At 36.4% G+C, this 16,196-nt stretch overlaps 5 protein-coding genes across 7 annotated transcripts in view; 4 read left to right on the top strand and 1 right to left on the bottom strand.

Moving 5' to 3' along the window:
• Nucleotides 1–946: 946 nt before the first annotated feature.
• Tfiib (transcription factor IIB) lies at nt 947–3,563 on the top strand. Its single transcript, XM_076386128.1, has 5 exons — nt 947–1,010; nt 1,446–1,556; nt 1,629–1,815; nt 1,884–2,354; nt 2,433–3,563. The coding sequence occupies exons 1-5, from the start codon at nt 994–996 to the stop codon at nt 2,592–2,594; spliced, it is 948 nt and encodes a 315-aa protein (XP_076242243.1). The 5' UTR covers nt 947–993; the 3' UTR covers nt 2,595–3,563.
• The window catches only part of LOC143184130 (neurotrimin), a 35,054-nt gene continuing 20,571 nt past the window's right edge, over nt 1,714–16,196 (bottom strand). The window contains exons 5-6 of one of the 2 annotated variants that reach the window (XM_076386163.1): nt 14,099–14,267; nt 1,714–1,841 (exon numbers count right to left, since the gene is read on the bottom strand). In XM_076386163.1, the coding sequence (XP_076242278.1) occupies nt 1,792–1,841; nt 14,099–14,267 (219 nt within the window). In that variant the 3' untranslated portion in view covers nt 1,714–1,791. Of the gene's footprint in view, nt 1,842–10,836; nt 10,965–14,098; nt 14,268–16,196 lie in introns of those variants that run through there. The other variant, XM_076386153.1, reaches the window with a different exon arrangement.
• Nucleotides 3,727–4,889, top strand: Sec8 (exocyst complex component secretory 8). Its single transcript, XM_076391454.1, has 4 exons — nt 3,727–4,099; nt 4,215–4,376; nt 4,458–4,627; nt 4,708–4,889. The coding sequence occupies exons 1-4, from the start codon at nt 4,043–4,045 to the stop codon at nt 4,793–4,795; spliced, it is 477 nt and encodes a 158-aa protein (XP_076247569.1). The 5' UTR covers nt 3,727–4,042; the 3' UTR covers nt 4,796–4,889.
• On the top strand, nt 5,191–6,861 carry Ciao1 (cytosolic iron-sulfur assembly component 1). Of its 2 annotated transcripts, none has more exons than XM_076386106.1 (3): nt 5,191–5,345; nt 5,669–6,130; nt 6,255–6,861. In XM_076386106.1, the coding sequence occupies exons 2-3, from the start codon at nt 5,675–5,677 to the stop codon at nt 6,801–6,803; spliced, it is 1,005 nt and encodes a 334-aa protein (XP_076242221.1). In that variant the 5' UTR covers nt 5,191–5,345; nt 5,669–5,674; the 3' UTR covers nt 6,804–6,861. The 2 variants fall into 2 exon arrangements, with proteins under 2 accessions (XP_076242221.1, XP_076242231.1); XM_076386116.1 differs by lacking the exon at nt 5,191–5,345 and adding an exon at nt 5,535–5,593.
• LOC143184123 (NIF3-like protein 1) lies at nt 6,720–8,769 on the top strand. The gene is made up of 5 exons (XM_076386140.1): nt 6,720–6,824; nt 6,965–7,336; nt 7,417–7,531; nt 7,599–7,763; nt 7,834–8,769. The coding sequence occupies exons 2-5, from the start codon at nt 6,971–6,973 to the stop codon at nt 8,100–8,102; spliced, it is 915 nt and encodes a 304-aa protein (XP_076242255.1). The 5' UTR covers nt 6,720–6,824; nt 6,965–6,970; the 3' UTR covers nt 8,103–8,769.

Below are 16,196 nucleotides of genomic sequence, written 5' to 3' on the forward strand. Positions count from 1 at the left end.
ATAAGCTTAAGGAAGCACAAAAGTTGTCAACTATATAAATAAATTATTTAATAATACTATAAAGAATTAGTAAACATAAATTGAACAACATTTATTTATTTTTAGTACGTTTTCTGCTTTAATTCATTTATTTAACGCAATTTAGAAATAGAGACAATATTATGAACTATTTTCCATAATAATATTATTCGTTAATAGTTCTTTAATGATTTTAGAAATTCTAATCAAAGGGGCATTGGCCCCTGATGACACGGTCCTTACCCAGAATGTTAGTTCGTGGATCGCCGCTAGATGTCGAAGTTGTCGCCAGTGACTTTTCGTAAGGGCCGTATCACAGGGGTCCAGTGCCCCATAAGAGAGTTTAATTTATTTATTTGCAGATTTATGTTATTTTATCAATAAAGACACATTGTGCATTATTAATTAAGGTCGTCTGCTACTATTTTGCATTTCAATATTGTTAATTTATCGTTTATTAAACATTTGAGGAATTGTTTTATAAAGCGCACCGTTTCCTGATATTACAGCCCTTGAGAAAATAACCAAATTTTGACCAGATTTTGTAAATAGTTTTCTTTTGTAATAAATAAACAATTCTAACGTTATATATATTTTAGGGTTCTTATAATAATTCTGCATCCTCAAATTGCGAATTTATAAACAAATTACTTATAGTTCAGGAGTTAGGGAATAAAGAAATTTATACTCAATAGAAAGGAACAAATAAACAATTGTTTTATATAGATTTATTAATATAGTATAAAATAGACCTAGTATCATAAATTAATTTAAGTACGTACATATTTTTTTTATTACTATTGTGCAAGTTCAAAGATGATTTTCTTTGAAAACGTTAATTCGGTATACTTTGTGTACCAGGCTTTAATCTAATTTATTTTATGCATGGCACAATGCACATTTATGCATCTACGCAGGTGCATTAAGTATCTGCATTGACATACGCGGCAGAGTGGAAAAACACGAATCCGAAATATGGCAAGTTCGTCAAGGTAAATTTTACGGAGGTCTCGTTTAATATTTTTAAACTATCATCGATAGCACCTGTTATAGTGTCTTGTTTGGCAGACTATCATTGTTCCATATTTAGATGGAGTTCAATTTGATAGTGAAATAATTACGTGAGTGTGGTTATGAAATCTGACAGTGTTTATTTATTTTTGACACGGTCCCAATTAATTGTCGAATGAAATAGAACTCTCAGATTTATAGATGCTTCGTTTGTCCTTACAATCATAAAAATTCTGCTGTTGTGGTACTTTGCACGCGAGTCATACACATTCTTTTTCTTTTTTTACAAACAAATACATATACAATTGTTGCGAATTATGAAATGTAGCTCTCATGGTGATAGAAATTTATTTGTATGCTATGCACACATATATACATTAATATGTGGTATACATTTTCTTAGTTCTTTCTTGCAGACATGAAACAAACAAAGTTTGTTGTTATGCACATCCAGATGCACCACTCATCGAAGACTATAGAGCTGGGGATCAAATATGTTCAGAGTGTGGATTAGTTGTGGGGGATAGGTAAATATTATTAGTGTAACAAAATATACTTAGGAAAATTGGATATCTTATTTCTTAATTTTGTTTTAATAGGGTGATAGATGTTGGTTCAGAATGGAGAACATTTAGCAATGAGAAAGCAGGTGTGGATCCATCTCGTGTCGGTGGTCCAGAAAATCCTTTACTCAATGGCTCAGACTTATCCACTATGATTGGCCCAGGAACTGGTGCAGCTTCATTTGATGCTTTTGGTGCTTCAAAATACCAGAATAGACGTACAGTAAGTCAAACTTCTTATCACCTTATCTGTAACATTTCCAAATATTTAATAAACTTCATGATTTTTAGATGAGCAGTTCAGATAGAGCATTAATTAATGCTTATCGTGAGATTAATGGAATGGCTGATCGTATCAATCTGCCTAAAACTATTGTTGACAGAGCTAATAATTTGTTTAAACAAGTGCATGATGGTAAAAACTTAAAAGGTCGTGCAAATGATGCCATTGCCTCAGCTTGTTTATACATTGCCTGTAGACAGGAAGGTGTACCACGTACTTTCAAAGAGATCTGTGCAGTTAGCAAAATCAGTAAAAAAGAAATTGGAAGATGTTTCAAGTTAATATTGAAAGCACTTGAAACTAGTGTAGACCTTATTACTACAGGAGACTTTATGTCCAGATTTTGTTCTAATCTTGGTTTGCCTAATATGGTACAAAGAGCTGCTACACATATCGCGAGGAAAGCGGTAGAAATTGATATTGTGCCTGGAAGATCACCCATTTCAATTGCTGCTGCTGCAATATACATGGCATCACAGGTATTTAATTAAATACATTAAATTATGTATACACTATATGTTAGTATAATTCTTTAATGTTATGTCATTATTATTCAGGCATCAGAGGATAAGAGATCACAAAAAGAAATTGGCGACATTGCTGGTGTAGCGGATGTTACGATTAGACAATCATACAAGTTAATGTATCCACATGCAGGAAAACTATTTCCAGAAGATTTCAGATTTGCAACACCCATTGATCAGTTACCACAGATGTAAAGTCGAATGTGCAGTCTTTTGTTCTAATGTATATTTTATCATGTTGAAACAATAGTTACATGTCAGAAGTAATCATTCACAAATAATCTAATTTTTAATTTGCAGTATACATTCCTAAGTAATCTATAAAACGTTGGTATTATCTAATTTATTACACACCAAGTACATTTTGTTTTCTTTATTTTATTTCATTATACTTTGTTCCTAAGTTATTGATATTTGTGAACAGCACAGCTTCATGATTTATTTGGTGTGGACAATAATTAATTTTAGTTCACGTTTTCAAATGCACTGTTTAGTTAGAATATTATTATTTAAAAAATAGGATAAAGGAGAAGGCATTATGAAACATATTAGACTATTTCAGGTACAAAAACAGAATATTACAATGCAATTTTCGTAATGTAATATTTATGTACAAATGTTGAATATAGAGAGTTGATGCGTTCAGCATATTGAAACTGAAAATATAGGCGAAATGATTGTAAATTACCAAATCACGTTTAACGCCGAAAAATGTATTAAATTTCAAACTTTGTACAATTGAACTTTTAGATATTGAGTTTATATTAAAAATTTGCTATAAACCGTTTTTAAAATATTGTAGCATAATTCCTATCTTTTTATTTAAATTTTGAGTAATGTAATTAAAAAACAACGTGTAACATAAATATAATAGGCCTTATCTTGACAACACCATATAATGCAGTTGTACAACAAATTCTGTGATACGTTTGCTACTACATCTGACTACAATTGAACATTATCTTATAAAAAAAATTTATTTACTGTCTTCCCTGAGTAAGGCTAATACGAAATCGTTTCCTCTGATTTATAATTCTTTATCAAAATCAACAACAAAGCAATTTTATTAAATATAATATTCAGAGCAATTGAATTCTATTAAAATTACAATTGTTAAAATTTAGGGATTAAATATTTCTAGTTATGAGTTATGACAAATGAATATTTTAAAAAACTATATAATAATTTTGAAGATGTACATATCTTAAGATCATGTTAAATAACATGTCAATAAACAGAATTGTTAAATTTATTTAGATAAATCATCTCTTTTTATTAATACCCTTACCATTGCGAAATGTGATTTAAAAATGGATACATACTTATCAGCTGCTATGTTGTCTGTCATTCGAAGTATTACCGCGTCTACGAATCAGTGGCAAGAGTAACAATTCCTTCCAATATAAACCACAATTACCTCGTATATTTGTAATCATATTCAATAAATATTTTAAGAAATTATCTCTAAAACATTATGATTTTTTTACGAATTATATTTTGCGTACCATAATATAACCTATCCAGAAACGCTATACGATAAACAGAAAAGTATTTAGCTAATTGTGTAAGACATAAGGATTTAATTAAGAAAAAAGAATAATTATTTTTTTGTTTACCGTGTTTTCATCAAAAAGAAATACGAAATGAATTCCATACCACCCACTAAACCTCCTAGAGGTATTAAACCAACCAAAGAAACTGTAAGTCTACTCAGTTTTTTAGATAAATACAAATATTAATAATAAAATACTCTGCATGTTTTTCATAGTTAATTCTCACTAGTTTCATATCCTTCTAAACACATATTTCTTACAGAGTGGTTTACTGATTTCTGTCATACGTGCTTTATCAGCAAGTGAGACTAATGAACAGAGAGAAATAGAAAAAGCCAAACTTGAAAAAGAATATAAGAAAAGTGACCAAAGACTTGACGAATTAGTATCACTGCATGATCAAGATCTCACACAAGTTATGGAGGTAAATGTAAATTAACTTACATTATGAAACATTACTTTTTATGGATATTAATGTTGTTTTCCTACTTTTTTTATATTATAGATTTTCAGTGCTTTATCGGAAAAGGTAACAGCTTCTAGAGAAAAAATTCATGCAGTTAAAGAAAACTTAAATGCTTGTAAACAGTTATTGAGATGCAAGCGCGAAGAATTATTAAACTTATGGTTGGAAGGAATTGAGCATAAACATGTGTTACACTTACTAAAAGATGTGTAAGTATTAAATTAATACAGTAAATAATTTTCCTAAAAAAGATATTACAGTCATAATTTTTTCATTTATTAACTTTTAGGACACCTGATTCCTGCACTAGAATGCTTCCCTTAACAGATGCAGATGCATTGTCAGTGTCAACATCATACAATACAGCATCAGATTGATAATCATTGTAAATACTTATAGCTATAAGTGAATTTTAATTTAATTGTTTTATATTTATGTGTAAGAAGACCAAATATATTGAATAAATTTGAATTATGAATATTTTCATTTCCTTAAATAATAATCTGTGCCATGCCATATGATTTATTTTTGTAACTCCTAATAAAAAAATTAATATTCGATGTTACACGTTTACACAATTTTATATCTTTCCGCCAAATAACCTTTTCTCATTAGAATCCTTGTATTGCTTCTATATAAGATGTAACATTTACTTTGTTTATTCTAGTAAGGAAAATAAACAAATTCAGAAAGTAGTTTATTTAAAAACGTGTTTGTAGAAGTGAATAAGTTTTCAAGGATTCCTTATCTTACCAAGAACTCGTTCGTGGTTATATGGCGCACGTGATATCTCACGACAAGTAATTTCATTTTATCATTGCGTATATCAGGTATAGAAATTACATACGAATCATATGCAAAACATCAAGCACCTTGATAATTCATTCCTCTACAAAGTGAAACTAAAAAACATTCACAACGTATATCGTAAGTACTATTTATCGATTTCCATAAACGTTGTTCATAATTTTTTATTTTTGATCGATCTCATTTCACGTATGTATTAACAAATTTTTATATGTTAACAATAAAGGTATCACTCATATTCGAAGTATACCTTAAATTTACTTATTAATACTAAGAATGATGCATAAACATTTCACACCTGTATTTCCTTATCGCTTTCTGTCACGCTTTTTACGGTTTCGACAGATCAAATCCATTAGTGCATAGTGGTGCATAAATTTTCTTCTAGTAATTCATAATTAGTGATGACTGTGCAAGTTTAAGAAGTCATTGTACTGTTGCAGGTAGAGATGGGTGTATTGGAATTAAAACAGACATTAAGTGGACATAGGGGAAGGGTGTGGAATGTTTGTTGGCATCCTAAAGGCACTTGTCTTGCGTCTTGTGGTGAAGACAAAACAATTATTATATGGGGGCCACAAGAACCTAAATGGGCTATAAAAACTATTCTTACCGAGGGACACACAAGAACCATTAGAGAAATAGCGTGGTCTCCATGTGGGAATTACATAGCATCTGCTAGTTTTGATGCAACAACTGCTATATGGGACAAAACATCGGGAAAATTTGAATGTATTCCAACGTTAGAGGGACATGAAAATGAAGTGAAAAGTGTTACTTGGTCTTGTAATGGTCAGTTGTTAGCTACTTGTAGCCGAGATAAATCTGTTTGGATATGGGAAGTGGTTGATGATGGATACGATTGTGCTGCTGTTATTAATGCTCATACTCAGGATGTGAAGAAGGTAAGTGAATAGTAAGAGTACCATACTTATTACTGAAGCATTAATTCTATATTAATATTCTGGACAATCAAAATAAAATATGTATATCCATGACAATAATAATCATTAATAAAACTACTGACAGGTAAGGTGGCATCCCACTGAAGAGATTGTAGCTTCTGCCAGTTACGATAACACAGTAAAGATATTCAAGGAGGATGCAGTGGACAATGATTGGTCATGCGTGGCAACATTATCATCTCATACATCAACAGTTTGGAGCCTTGCATGGGATAAGACTGGTAGTCGTTTAGCAACCTGTAGTGATGACAAAACAGTGAAAATATGGCAAGAGTACAAGCCTGGCAATGAAACTGGTGTAGCTACAATAAACAATGAACCTGTTTGGAAGTGTGTGTGTACAATCTCTGGCTATCATACAAGAACAATTTATGACATTGATTGGTGTAAAACGACTGGTTTAATAGTGACAGCATGTGGTGATGACATTATTAGAATATTTAAGGAGGACAGTGATTCCGATCCTCATCAGCCATCTTTCACAATGGTTTGTTCAATAGACAATGCACATACGCAAGATGTAAATTCTGTGCAATGGAATCCTGCTGTTCCTGGACAACTGGCATCAGCTAGTGATGATAGTTTAGTGAAAATTTGGTTTTATAATGAATAGGATACATATAAATTGTATTATGTAATTATATTTTTTAATAATAAACACACTCACAAAATTAAAATTCATTTTACTAAAGCCTTTTATCATAAAAGAACTTTTGTCATGAAAGAACTAAAGATAATCTTAATTACATGCTGCATTTTGTTATCTACTTTCAGGGTTAAATGTATAAATATTTTACTGGACTAAAGGGAAGCTACAACACTTTAGCATTCTACACTGCATTTAGACATTACAGTATTACTACAGCTACAATGAACAACGCGAAACTTAATACTCCTGGGGTTCCTCTGGAGCAAGTTGTAGCTGCGTTGCAAAATTTTGCAGATCTATCTCTTGCTGACTCTTGGGATAACGTTGGGTTACTTGTTGAACCCACAGAAGCAAAATTAGTCTCACAAATTCTCTTAACAAACGATCTAACAGAAGATGTCATGCAAGAAGCTCTGGACTTGAAAACTGATATGATAATTACATATCATCCATTGATATTTGTACCTATGAAATCTGTAACAACACGATCCTGGAAGGTAGTAAAAACAATGTAATTTTTTAAAATATTAAAGTACTGTTGCATCATAACTTTTTTATAAAATTATTATTCTCATAGGAGAGAATTGTGGCCAAATGTTTAGAGAACAAAATAGCTGTGTATTCTCCACATACGACATTCGATTCGGTGAAAGGTGGCGTAAACGATTGGTTGGCCTCGGCCTTTGAAAATGGTAAGTTTAAAATAGTATATTTTCAAGAGATTTATCAATCAAGTAATTAATTATGTGTGTACGTAAGTACTTGAGAGTAGCTCACCGATACAAGTGAATAAAACTAATGAGAATTATGGGTATGGAAGACTGTGCACTCTAAAAGAAAAAATTTCTATCGACGACGCGGTACAATTAGTGAAAAAACGTACTGGTCTGAAGCACGTTAGATTGGCCCGTGCTCACAAAACAGGTATTGAATCTGCCGCTCAGATTTGTATGTTATAAATATTCAAATATTGAAATTTTATTCTATATTTTAGATGGATTCATTAATACTGTTGCACTTTGTGCTGGAGCTGGAACAACTGTTTTAAAAAACATTTTAGCGGATCTATACCTCACAGGAGAAATGTTACATCACGATGTGTTGGATGTAGTTCATAAAGGAACCAGTGTAATATTAACGAATCATTCAGATTCTGAACGCGGCTATTTAAAAATATTTGCATGCACTCTACATGATATGTTAAATAAATCTGTAAAAGTGAATGTATCTGAAAACGATGCAGATCCTTTGAAAACAGTGTAATTATTTAAAAAAGGAGAGAATTTGCAACACAAATGAAAAATACAATCGGTTTGTTACACATGATAAAATTTTATTATTAATATTATAAATTATTTTTTCCTGTTTACAGATTGACAATCTTTGTTTCGATCTTGTAAAGTCAATCAGAGAAATTGTTGGATGTACATACGCAAAAGAATCGTATATCGTGTCCAACATAAATAATTTTCAACTACAACAAAAACAGCATTTCTCTTATACAAGGAGCTTAAACTACATTGCGATTAATCTTGAAACATTGTGTAACCATTAGAATTGATCTCTCTCATTTTGATTATTGAAATATCTTCACTCTGTTCATCCATTCATTTTACATTGCTTCTACATTCACATTCGCTCAAAATCCACTCATAGTGATTAATAGAAGGAAAGTTCAGATTTCAACAACATACGTAATTAATGCTTATTCGTTGAAAACTTATCTAAATAAAATATAACAGTCGTTATTCTGGTCCAATTAGAACGATCTCAATTTAGGTCCACGCGTCCAATTAAATCTAAGCACGTCTGTATGTTTGATTTATATTTCGCTGAACAGTGGATGAACATTTTTTAATCTCCATTGGAATCCTGTGACTGTAGCCTGTCTTTATGGTACAATGAGTGTAATTACAATGCTAACAACTGATTTTTTCGTGTTATTATTACGATGCTGTGTACACTGACGACGAAATACGTAATACACGATGAACACTTTATAAATTGCGATTCTACATTCACCGGATAAACGATGTAGAGGTATACCCTGAGCTCAGATGCCCAAAAAATCGTGTTAGCTGTTTCTCCGAAAGTATTGCAGAACAGACAACGTGAAACTTAAAACCGAATATACGAATTATATAGCATCCATCATTTCTAATCGATTAAATTTCTTACGTTTTGAGTTTAACGTTTTCTATGCTGCGATAACTGCTTTTAAAGTCGCCGCTAATATCCCTTCAATCAGAGTTCTAAATCATAGGACTATGTTCTCGTTAGAATATTTATTTGGCTGCCTTCGGAAACTCGTCACGAATCAATACCGCTTTATCCAAAAAATACTCGTATAAGGACAAGTAATCTATAGGTTCACTAATATTACCTCGTAACTCCTCAGGTGCGAAAATTCGAAGGCTCGTCGTGTACCGTATACAGAAATCTCCTAACCACGCTGTTAACCAGGCTTGAACGTCGATAAACATCCTTCCCACGCGTCATACATAATTGGCATCACGCTCTTAAGCGCTTCGAAACACCCAACGAGTTACCAATTTGATCTTGTCGATCGAGCAAATTCCGAAACACTAGCGATAGTTTCCGAAGTTACAGCGACCCGTATATCTTTCGTAGCTTCGTACGACGTCGGTACGAACATAGTCCGGTATACGTTTTCAACCCCTTCCCCGAAAATCGCCCGTATATTTCGAACACAGCAAATATTATTAGACAAAACGAACGAGAAAGAAAGAATAACTGGTGTGTTTCCCTAGCCAATAACGCCGCATGTCCTGTGCTTACCTTTCCCGTGCCCTTTCTCGCGTATACTTTTTATTTTCGCTGAAAAAAGCGCGATTCACCGGACGTTCAGATCGAATTCGAAGATAATCCAGATTTATGTGGGCCCTTTAATCCGGATTCTCAATTTACGCGGTGGAAGACGATTTTCACGCCCCTGTCGGTCATCCCCCCTCGCGACCAAACCAATCCCTAGCGTTCCCCGCCCTTTCGAAGCGTAACATAGTCTATACAGCTAAATATTGTAATAACGGAACGATTAAAAATCCTATTCGCTTCTCAACAACGATAATTCGTACACTTTGCTTTGGCAAGTACAATGTATTGTCTTATAACCGCAACACAGCAAATAAAATCGTACTTCCCGTCCTCCGGTATCGAACGATTCGTTTCAACGAAACAATTTTATCATACAATTTTTTTTTATCATCGATTGCTTCTTTTATACAGGGTGTCCTGGAAGTAAGATTTAATTGTGAGAACTGGAAGGGAAACATTTCGTAGTTTAGCGAAGAATTATGAAGTGACGTAAAAAACAGAAGCGCTGGAATTCGTTGAGGAATTAGAACTTGAGAAGTCTATGTGTTAGGAATCATTTGATAATATAATTCTCGGACACCCTGTACATCTGGCTCCTATCTTATTCGTTACAACAGACTACTTTTCTTATAATACATTCAGCACTCGATGGTGCCGCATCCTGGTCCAATTCCACCCTCACCTTCCCTGCAAATCTCGTTTCCTTTTTTCCTTAGGTCGAAACGAGATCACTTTGCCGCGCCATTTTTCACTGCTATCCCCTCGTTTTTTCCTGCAACGTCACGCGCGTACTTCCACGATGCCTGTCCTCGTGAATCGTGGACACGGTGTCCCTTCAGCTCTTCAGGTTTTTGGAAAGCGGCTACTTGGCGACGACGTGATTTAATCTGAAAGCGTTACAAATAGCGGACACGGAGCGATCTGTTCGCGTGAACCAACGATCATGAAACTCGCTGCTCGCTCGAATCTTCTTATTGAAATTTTCCAGATACCTTCGAGACTATTGTTAGACATTTTGTTAGAGACAGGAAGTATTCCTGTGGTAGTACATAGGTTTACGCGGAGGACAAGAAACGTTTCACGTCTAGCACGCTTTCCTAACACACCTCTACGATTTCCAACTCGGCGGACAGATCAATGAATAATTATAGACGAGATTGTTCGTCATCTCGCGAATGCACGTTCAATAACGATGATTCAGGAAAGCCAGCAGGGTCGTGGAGATCATTACGAAGGGCAGGTTTGCCAGCCTGAGTTGACCACCGTGCTGCATGGCTGCTGGGTGCTCCCCTGTGGATCAATGATTAAAATTCAAATTGAATTCCGTCGCAGCATCCGTCGTCTTATTGGAATTGTTTCCCTGGTACTGATATACTGGGTGACTCGGTAAATAACGTTAAGTCAGCTCGTTCGAGGGAAAAATACTGTACTTTGGGAATTTCGAATTCTTCCTTTCACAGGACTATATTCAGCGTGTTCTCAAAGGCTCCAGAGTCATGAAATGTTCAACAACTTTACGATCACGACTATAAGGGTAGAAGACGGGAGGATGTCTTCCCGCAGCTGAAGCCCCTCTAAGCTTCCAATTATTTGCAGTATTTCGACGCCAGGATTCCAGCTAGTATCGTCGGGAGAAGTCTGAGGACGCACTGATACTCCAGTACTCTCAGTATCCAGTGATTATGACGCTCAGCGACGCAGCTAATTCGCCTCATCAGTGTGTAAGTCTCGTTGCTAGAATTTAACCCCTTGCGGCTGAATGTCGCGCCAGAGGTGACACGAGTTTGGGGAAAGAACTGTTGAGTGCCCTGTCCTTTAGACTATAAGCTCCTGTACGTGTGTACAGCGTGTATGTTTTGCAACGACGGAGTAGCTACGAGTTCGCTGGTTCACGATCCCGTGGGGACTCCGACCGCAAAGGGTTAAAGTGGCCTTCAATGCCCTCCTGTAGGTCCTTGTACTTGTCTGAAGAACCTCTATCGCATCCTATGGAAGAAACAAATTGTGCCGGCAACCCCTGCGCTTGCCATCAGAGATACTGTTCACCAACAGCCTCCGTTCTAGTGCATTTTCAGCTAAAATGTGTAGAAGTGCCTGATTCTTCTTCTACTGCATTTTTCGGGTTTAAAAATACCGGCAGGAAGACTCACAAATATTTGAAAATTCAACATTTTGAAAATTTAAAAATTTGAACATTCAAACGTTTGAAAATTTGAAAATTTGAATATTCAAAAGTTTGAAAATTTAAAGATTTGAAAACTTGAAAATTTGCCCATTCTGAGGAAGGAAACATAAGTCCCACGTAATTGTAACGAGAGGTGAAAATTGCAATCATTACTAGGCACTTCCCCTTTCACCTACATTTGCTCACATGCCTCATTTGAATAGCAAATGTTCCCCTAGTCTCGTGTCTATTTGAATAAACAATAGGGTGACAAAGAAAATCACGAGCACACGTTTTCTGTCTACTGTACTCTTGACGTGCACAGATTGTAGACTTCTATCAGCAACTATATTTTAGTCTATTGCTGTCAGTTTACTTCTGTCTAGCCTATTTTTCTCTTTCTCTGAAACCGTCAGATTGCTGAAATATCCCGTTCAAAAAGAAAGCTAACGACGATCCTCCGCGTAATGTTTCCGAAGCAAATGTTTCACTAACGTCCACAGTATCGAAGATATTAAAATAGCAATGGCGAATGGACCACCTTGTATATCGATTTTATGATAAATCCCCCTGCCAGACGCCGATAGACGTTTATCTTTCTCTGTCAGACACATATATATTCCCGCTGCCGCCCTAATCCCGAATTCTACTTTCTAAGGCTATCACACGGGGCCACGGTTTTGCACGGGGCGGTGCAACAATGGCTGAGCTCAGCGCGCTGCACCCTGAGAAATCTCTTTAATTACTCTTCTCGCTTGGCCGAGTGGTTTTTGCTAAGACTGTTATCTTCTGCCAAGAGAGCGATCGGATTCATTCGTTTCGTGTAAATGGCCCGACAGTTAGGGGTTCGAGGAAGGGAAGTAGTTGACTCGTGTTATGAAATATATCGGGATGGCAGTTTTTCCTTCGCGCGAAAGGGAAGAGACTGTGCTTCGAGGATGAAACACGATTACGACAACGAAGCAGTTTTTAACGGGGGATTCATTAACGGAACTGGTTAATTGAAACTCGCGAAAACTCTCTGTCCCTCGAGCGAACTTTCTTTTCGCCGTTCTTTTCACTCTCCCTCAGGACGTACTTGTTAAATTATCCTGATCGAGTAATCTTGAAATATGCCACTCGATAATGGAACAGACAGTGGAAAATACTGGGAAATCGTGGACTCACTGTGCATTTTGTTTAATGGGATAATATTTTGTTATAGATCAGTGGGAAATTATTTCAATCCGCTGTAGAGTGAAATTTTGTGCCCGGATGCCTTCAGATAGCTACCACTTTAGTGGAATGTGCTTTACGAGAAAGAATATGGGAATACCTTGGATGATCGAGTTAACTGCAGCTTCCTAACGTTATATCATATTACATAGGGTGAGAATACATGTACATACATCTATGATGTTTATGTGTGTAAGGAAATAGATTTCCTTAGGAAGTTATGTCGCTTTAAATTCCTGGTCTATTTTCCAAGCCAGTTCTGGCATTTTTTCTTAAAGAAGCTTCTTTCATAGCTCTTTTAGCAATTGTTAAATTTCCTTTATTTTGTATCTGCAACATTTTCACTATTAATATTCTAATTTTTCTCTCAGTTAATAGTCCACCTAACCCTGTTCGCCTATATGCACCACCATAAACATTAAAATTATCCTGCTTGACGCGCGCTTTGAGAAGTCACTTTTCTTAATCCTTTTCACGTCTAACCGATATAAAAGAAAAGCTGCCTGTATATTTTACGATCTAAATCACCCTCATTTGCAGTGGCAGCTCGACGGAAACAGGCTTTGTATTTATTTCATCGTGAGAACGTGGTCTTAAGATCTTCAAACAACTTTTGAAAAGGAACAGATTCAACGAGCAGGTACAGCTTTTAACGCGTTTACTGCCGTCGCTGTGTCTACGATGCTCAACGTTCCGTTACGTTCACGCGTTCATTAGAGGAGTGAATGTTTGCAGGTAAAGTAGGTACCCACAGCTTGCATCGAGCAAAGTTAATCTATTATAGAGAAAAAGATTGACTGTAGAACGCGACTGGAATATTCAATCCTAAAAGCGCGTCAGCCGCGCCGATTCGATATTTCTATTTCTTTTCCATCCACCTGATTTGAACTTCAACTCGTGGACGTTGCTTATCCATTCGACCAACTTTCACTTTCGATAATTGATATTGCGGGCCGAGCTGAACTCACGAAACGCATCAACAGAATGCAAGAGAATTCCTTCCTATCGGAGTTCGGAAGTTCCAACGAATTTACAGAGTACATACCGTTAAGTACGTGCACCAGGACAGTCTTTGTATTAGCATTACTGGGATGGCAGGTATACTGGCCGCTATCTGCACGCTGAGCACGCTGCACCAGGAGATACGACGTAGTAACTTCTCCTTTCTCCGTGATCACCGATACACCGCCCCGAGGACTGTCGTAGTTGATCACCTATATCAGAGATAAGAGATAAAAACGTAACTGGAGTTCTTCGGCAGGATGTGCAGGAATTTTTGCCCCGTGCCCTGGCTCGTTAGACGAAAACAGAGACCTGGATATCTCATTTTCTCCGGGCCAACGAATTTATTTAACCCCCGCTCACAGAAACCGAATTGCCCGGGAATTCGCTTATCCGCGGTTAAATGGAATCTCTCTCTTTCCCGCCCCCCTGGCCCCGAGCACCCTCTTCGCCGTTCCCCTTCCACGAACTGAAGCGAGAAATTTGTCAAGGGACCCGGGGTAAATATTCGTCCCCGAAAAGGGAGATAAAAAATGTAATACAAAGGCGAAAAAGTAGTGTACAGTTTCCGTATTAAGATCTCAGAGAATTGCATTCCGCTGTGATAAAAGGAACGATTGTACAGTGTGTTCCACGCAACTGGGTCGGGTTGTACGTTCAAGCTGGTCAGAGATAGGAGGGAACGTTGTAAGGCAGGATTAAATGTCACTTGCATGAACTTTTTTGTACGCTGTAATGGAAAAATACAATCGCGCTTTATTTTGTGTACTCAAGTATTGAAGCAACTGTTTGCTTTCTACGAGGAAGTAGATAATATTAAGGTACAAACAGTGGCGGAGAGAAATTGAACATTCATTTCAGAATTAGAGTATTCTTTTGATTAATTTTTTAATAATAAATCAAGGATCCTCCTTTTTGTTGATATTACAGAATTTCCAACAACGTGCCTTTAATCAGCGCTCTAGTTACTGGTGCTCAAAAATGCGTAAAAGCGAGGCACAAAATATGCAATATTTAATACCGCTCTTTTTCCACGCTTGCTTCCTAAAAGACTCTAATTCCACCTTATGAAATCTTTTCTCTCTCTAACCGTTTTAAGCAAACAACCCCTGTCCCAGTCGCCTGGGATACCCAGTATATCCGCAGGGTGGTTTACCCTTGCATTTTCTCTCTGTCTCCCTCCGCCAAAGGGGTGGCACACACGCGCAAAATAAAATTAAAGGTTCGCATTGGAATTGAGGCGTTTAATGAAACCAAGCCCACCCCTTTCCCCTTCGCGCATCATCTCCGGAATTTAAATGGAATTGTTAACAAGGCATCGCGACTCATTAGCATAAACTTCGCGATAGGGAGTTGCGAGGACGTTGAAATTATAATTTACGCGTTTACTGATGCGTTCCAGCGACGATTATAAATATCCCAGACAGAACCGGGGTTTTAATAAATGTCCACGTTTCGATGACCAGGAGAAACAATAACCGAAGTGAAATTAGCATAAACATCGATGACTCGACGAGATCAAAACTTATTATCAATTTATTGAAACGAATTACCGTTACAAAGGGAAACGTGTCGAGGCGAACAATAAACGGTTAGGAATCCAGCACGCGAACATTTCGAATTCGTTTTGTCGTCAACGAGTGGGTTCTCGAGAGCGTAAACAACATTCAAACAGGGACAGAATTTACGAACTGCGTTTGATAATGAACGATACAAACGGCACCCCTTTCGAAAACAATGAACGCGATCCGATGAAACGAGCGCACTCTCGATTATCCTGTAATATTCAAGTGGTTCGAGGGCCTCGTGCGGTGCATCCTGCAAATTGCTTCCGAAAACACGATCAACTGGGACTGCAGTCGCGGGAGAGCAGGTGAATATATCCGCCGAAAAAACATTCTCGACGAGAGTTTTTAATGCACGCTCTGTTTCTCGTCCATAAATTAATCGATGCTAATGCGTGCCGATGTGCGGTTTCGTTCGATGAAATTTCGCATTCGCTGACACGCGAATAAATACGTAAATGGAAGGGTGTGCTGCGATTACGTGACAGGGAGCAATGTCGCGTAATTAATGTTGGGAATATAGATGGAAAATATAAAAATGGCTGAAAGGGGTATTGTGTTATTCTGAGCGATTCA

This window comes from Calliopsis andreniformis, chromosome 2 (genome assembly GCF_051401765.1).
Source record: "Calliopsis andreniformis isolate RMS-2024a chromosome 2, iyCalAndr_principal, whole genome shotgun sequence".
NCBI classification, from domain to species: Eukaryota; Metazoa; Arthropoda; class Insecta; order Hymenoptera; family Andrenidae; genus Calliopsis; species Calliopsis andreniformis.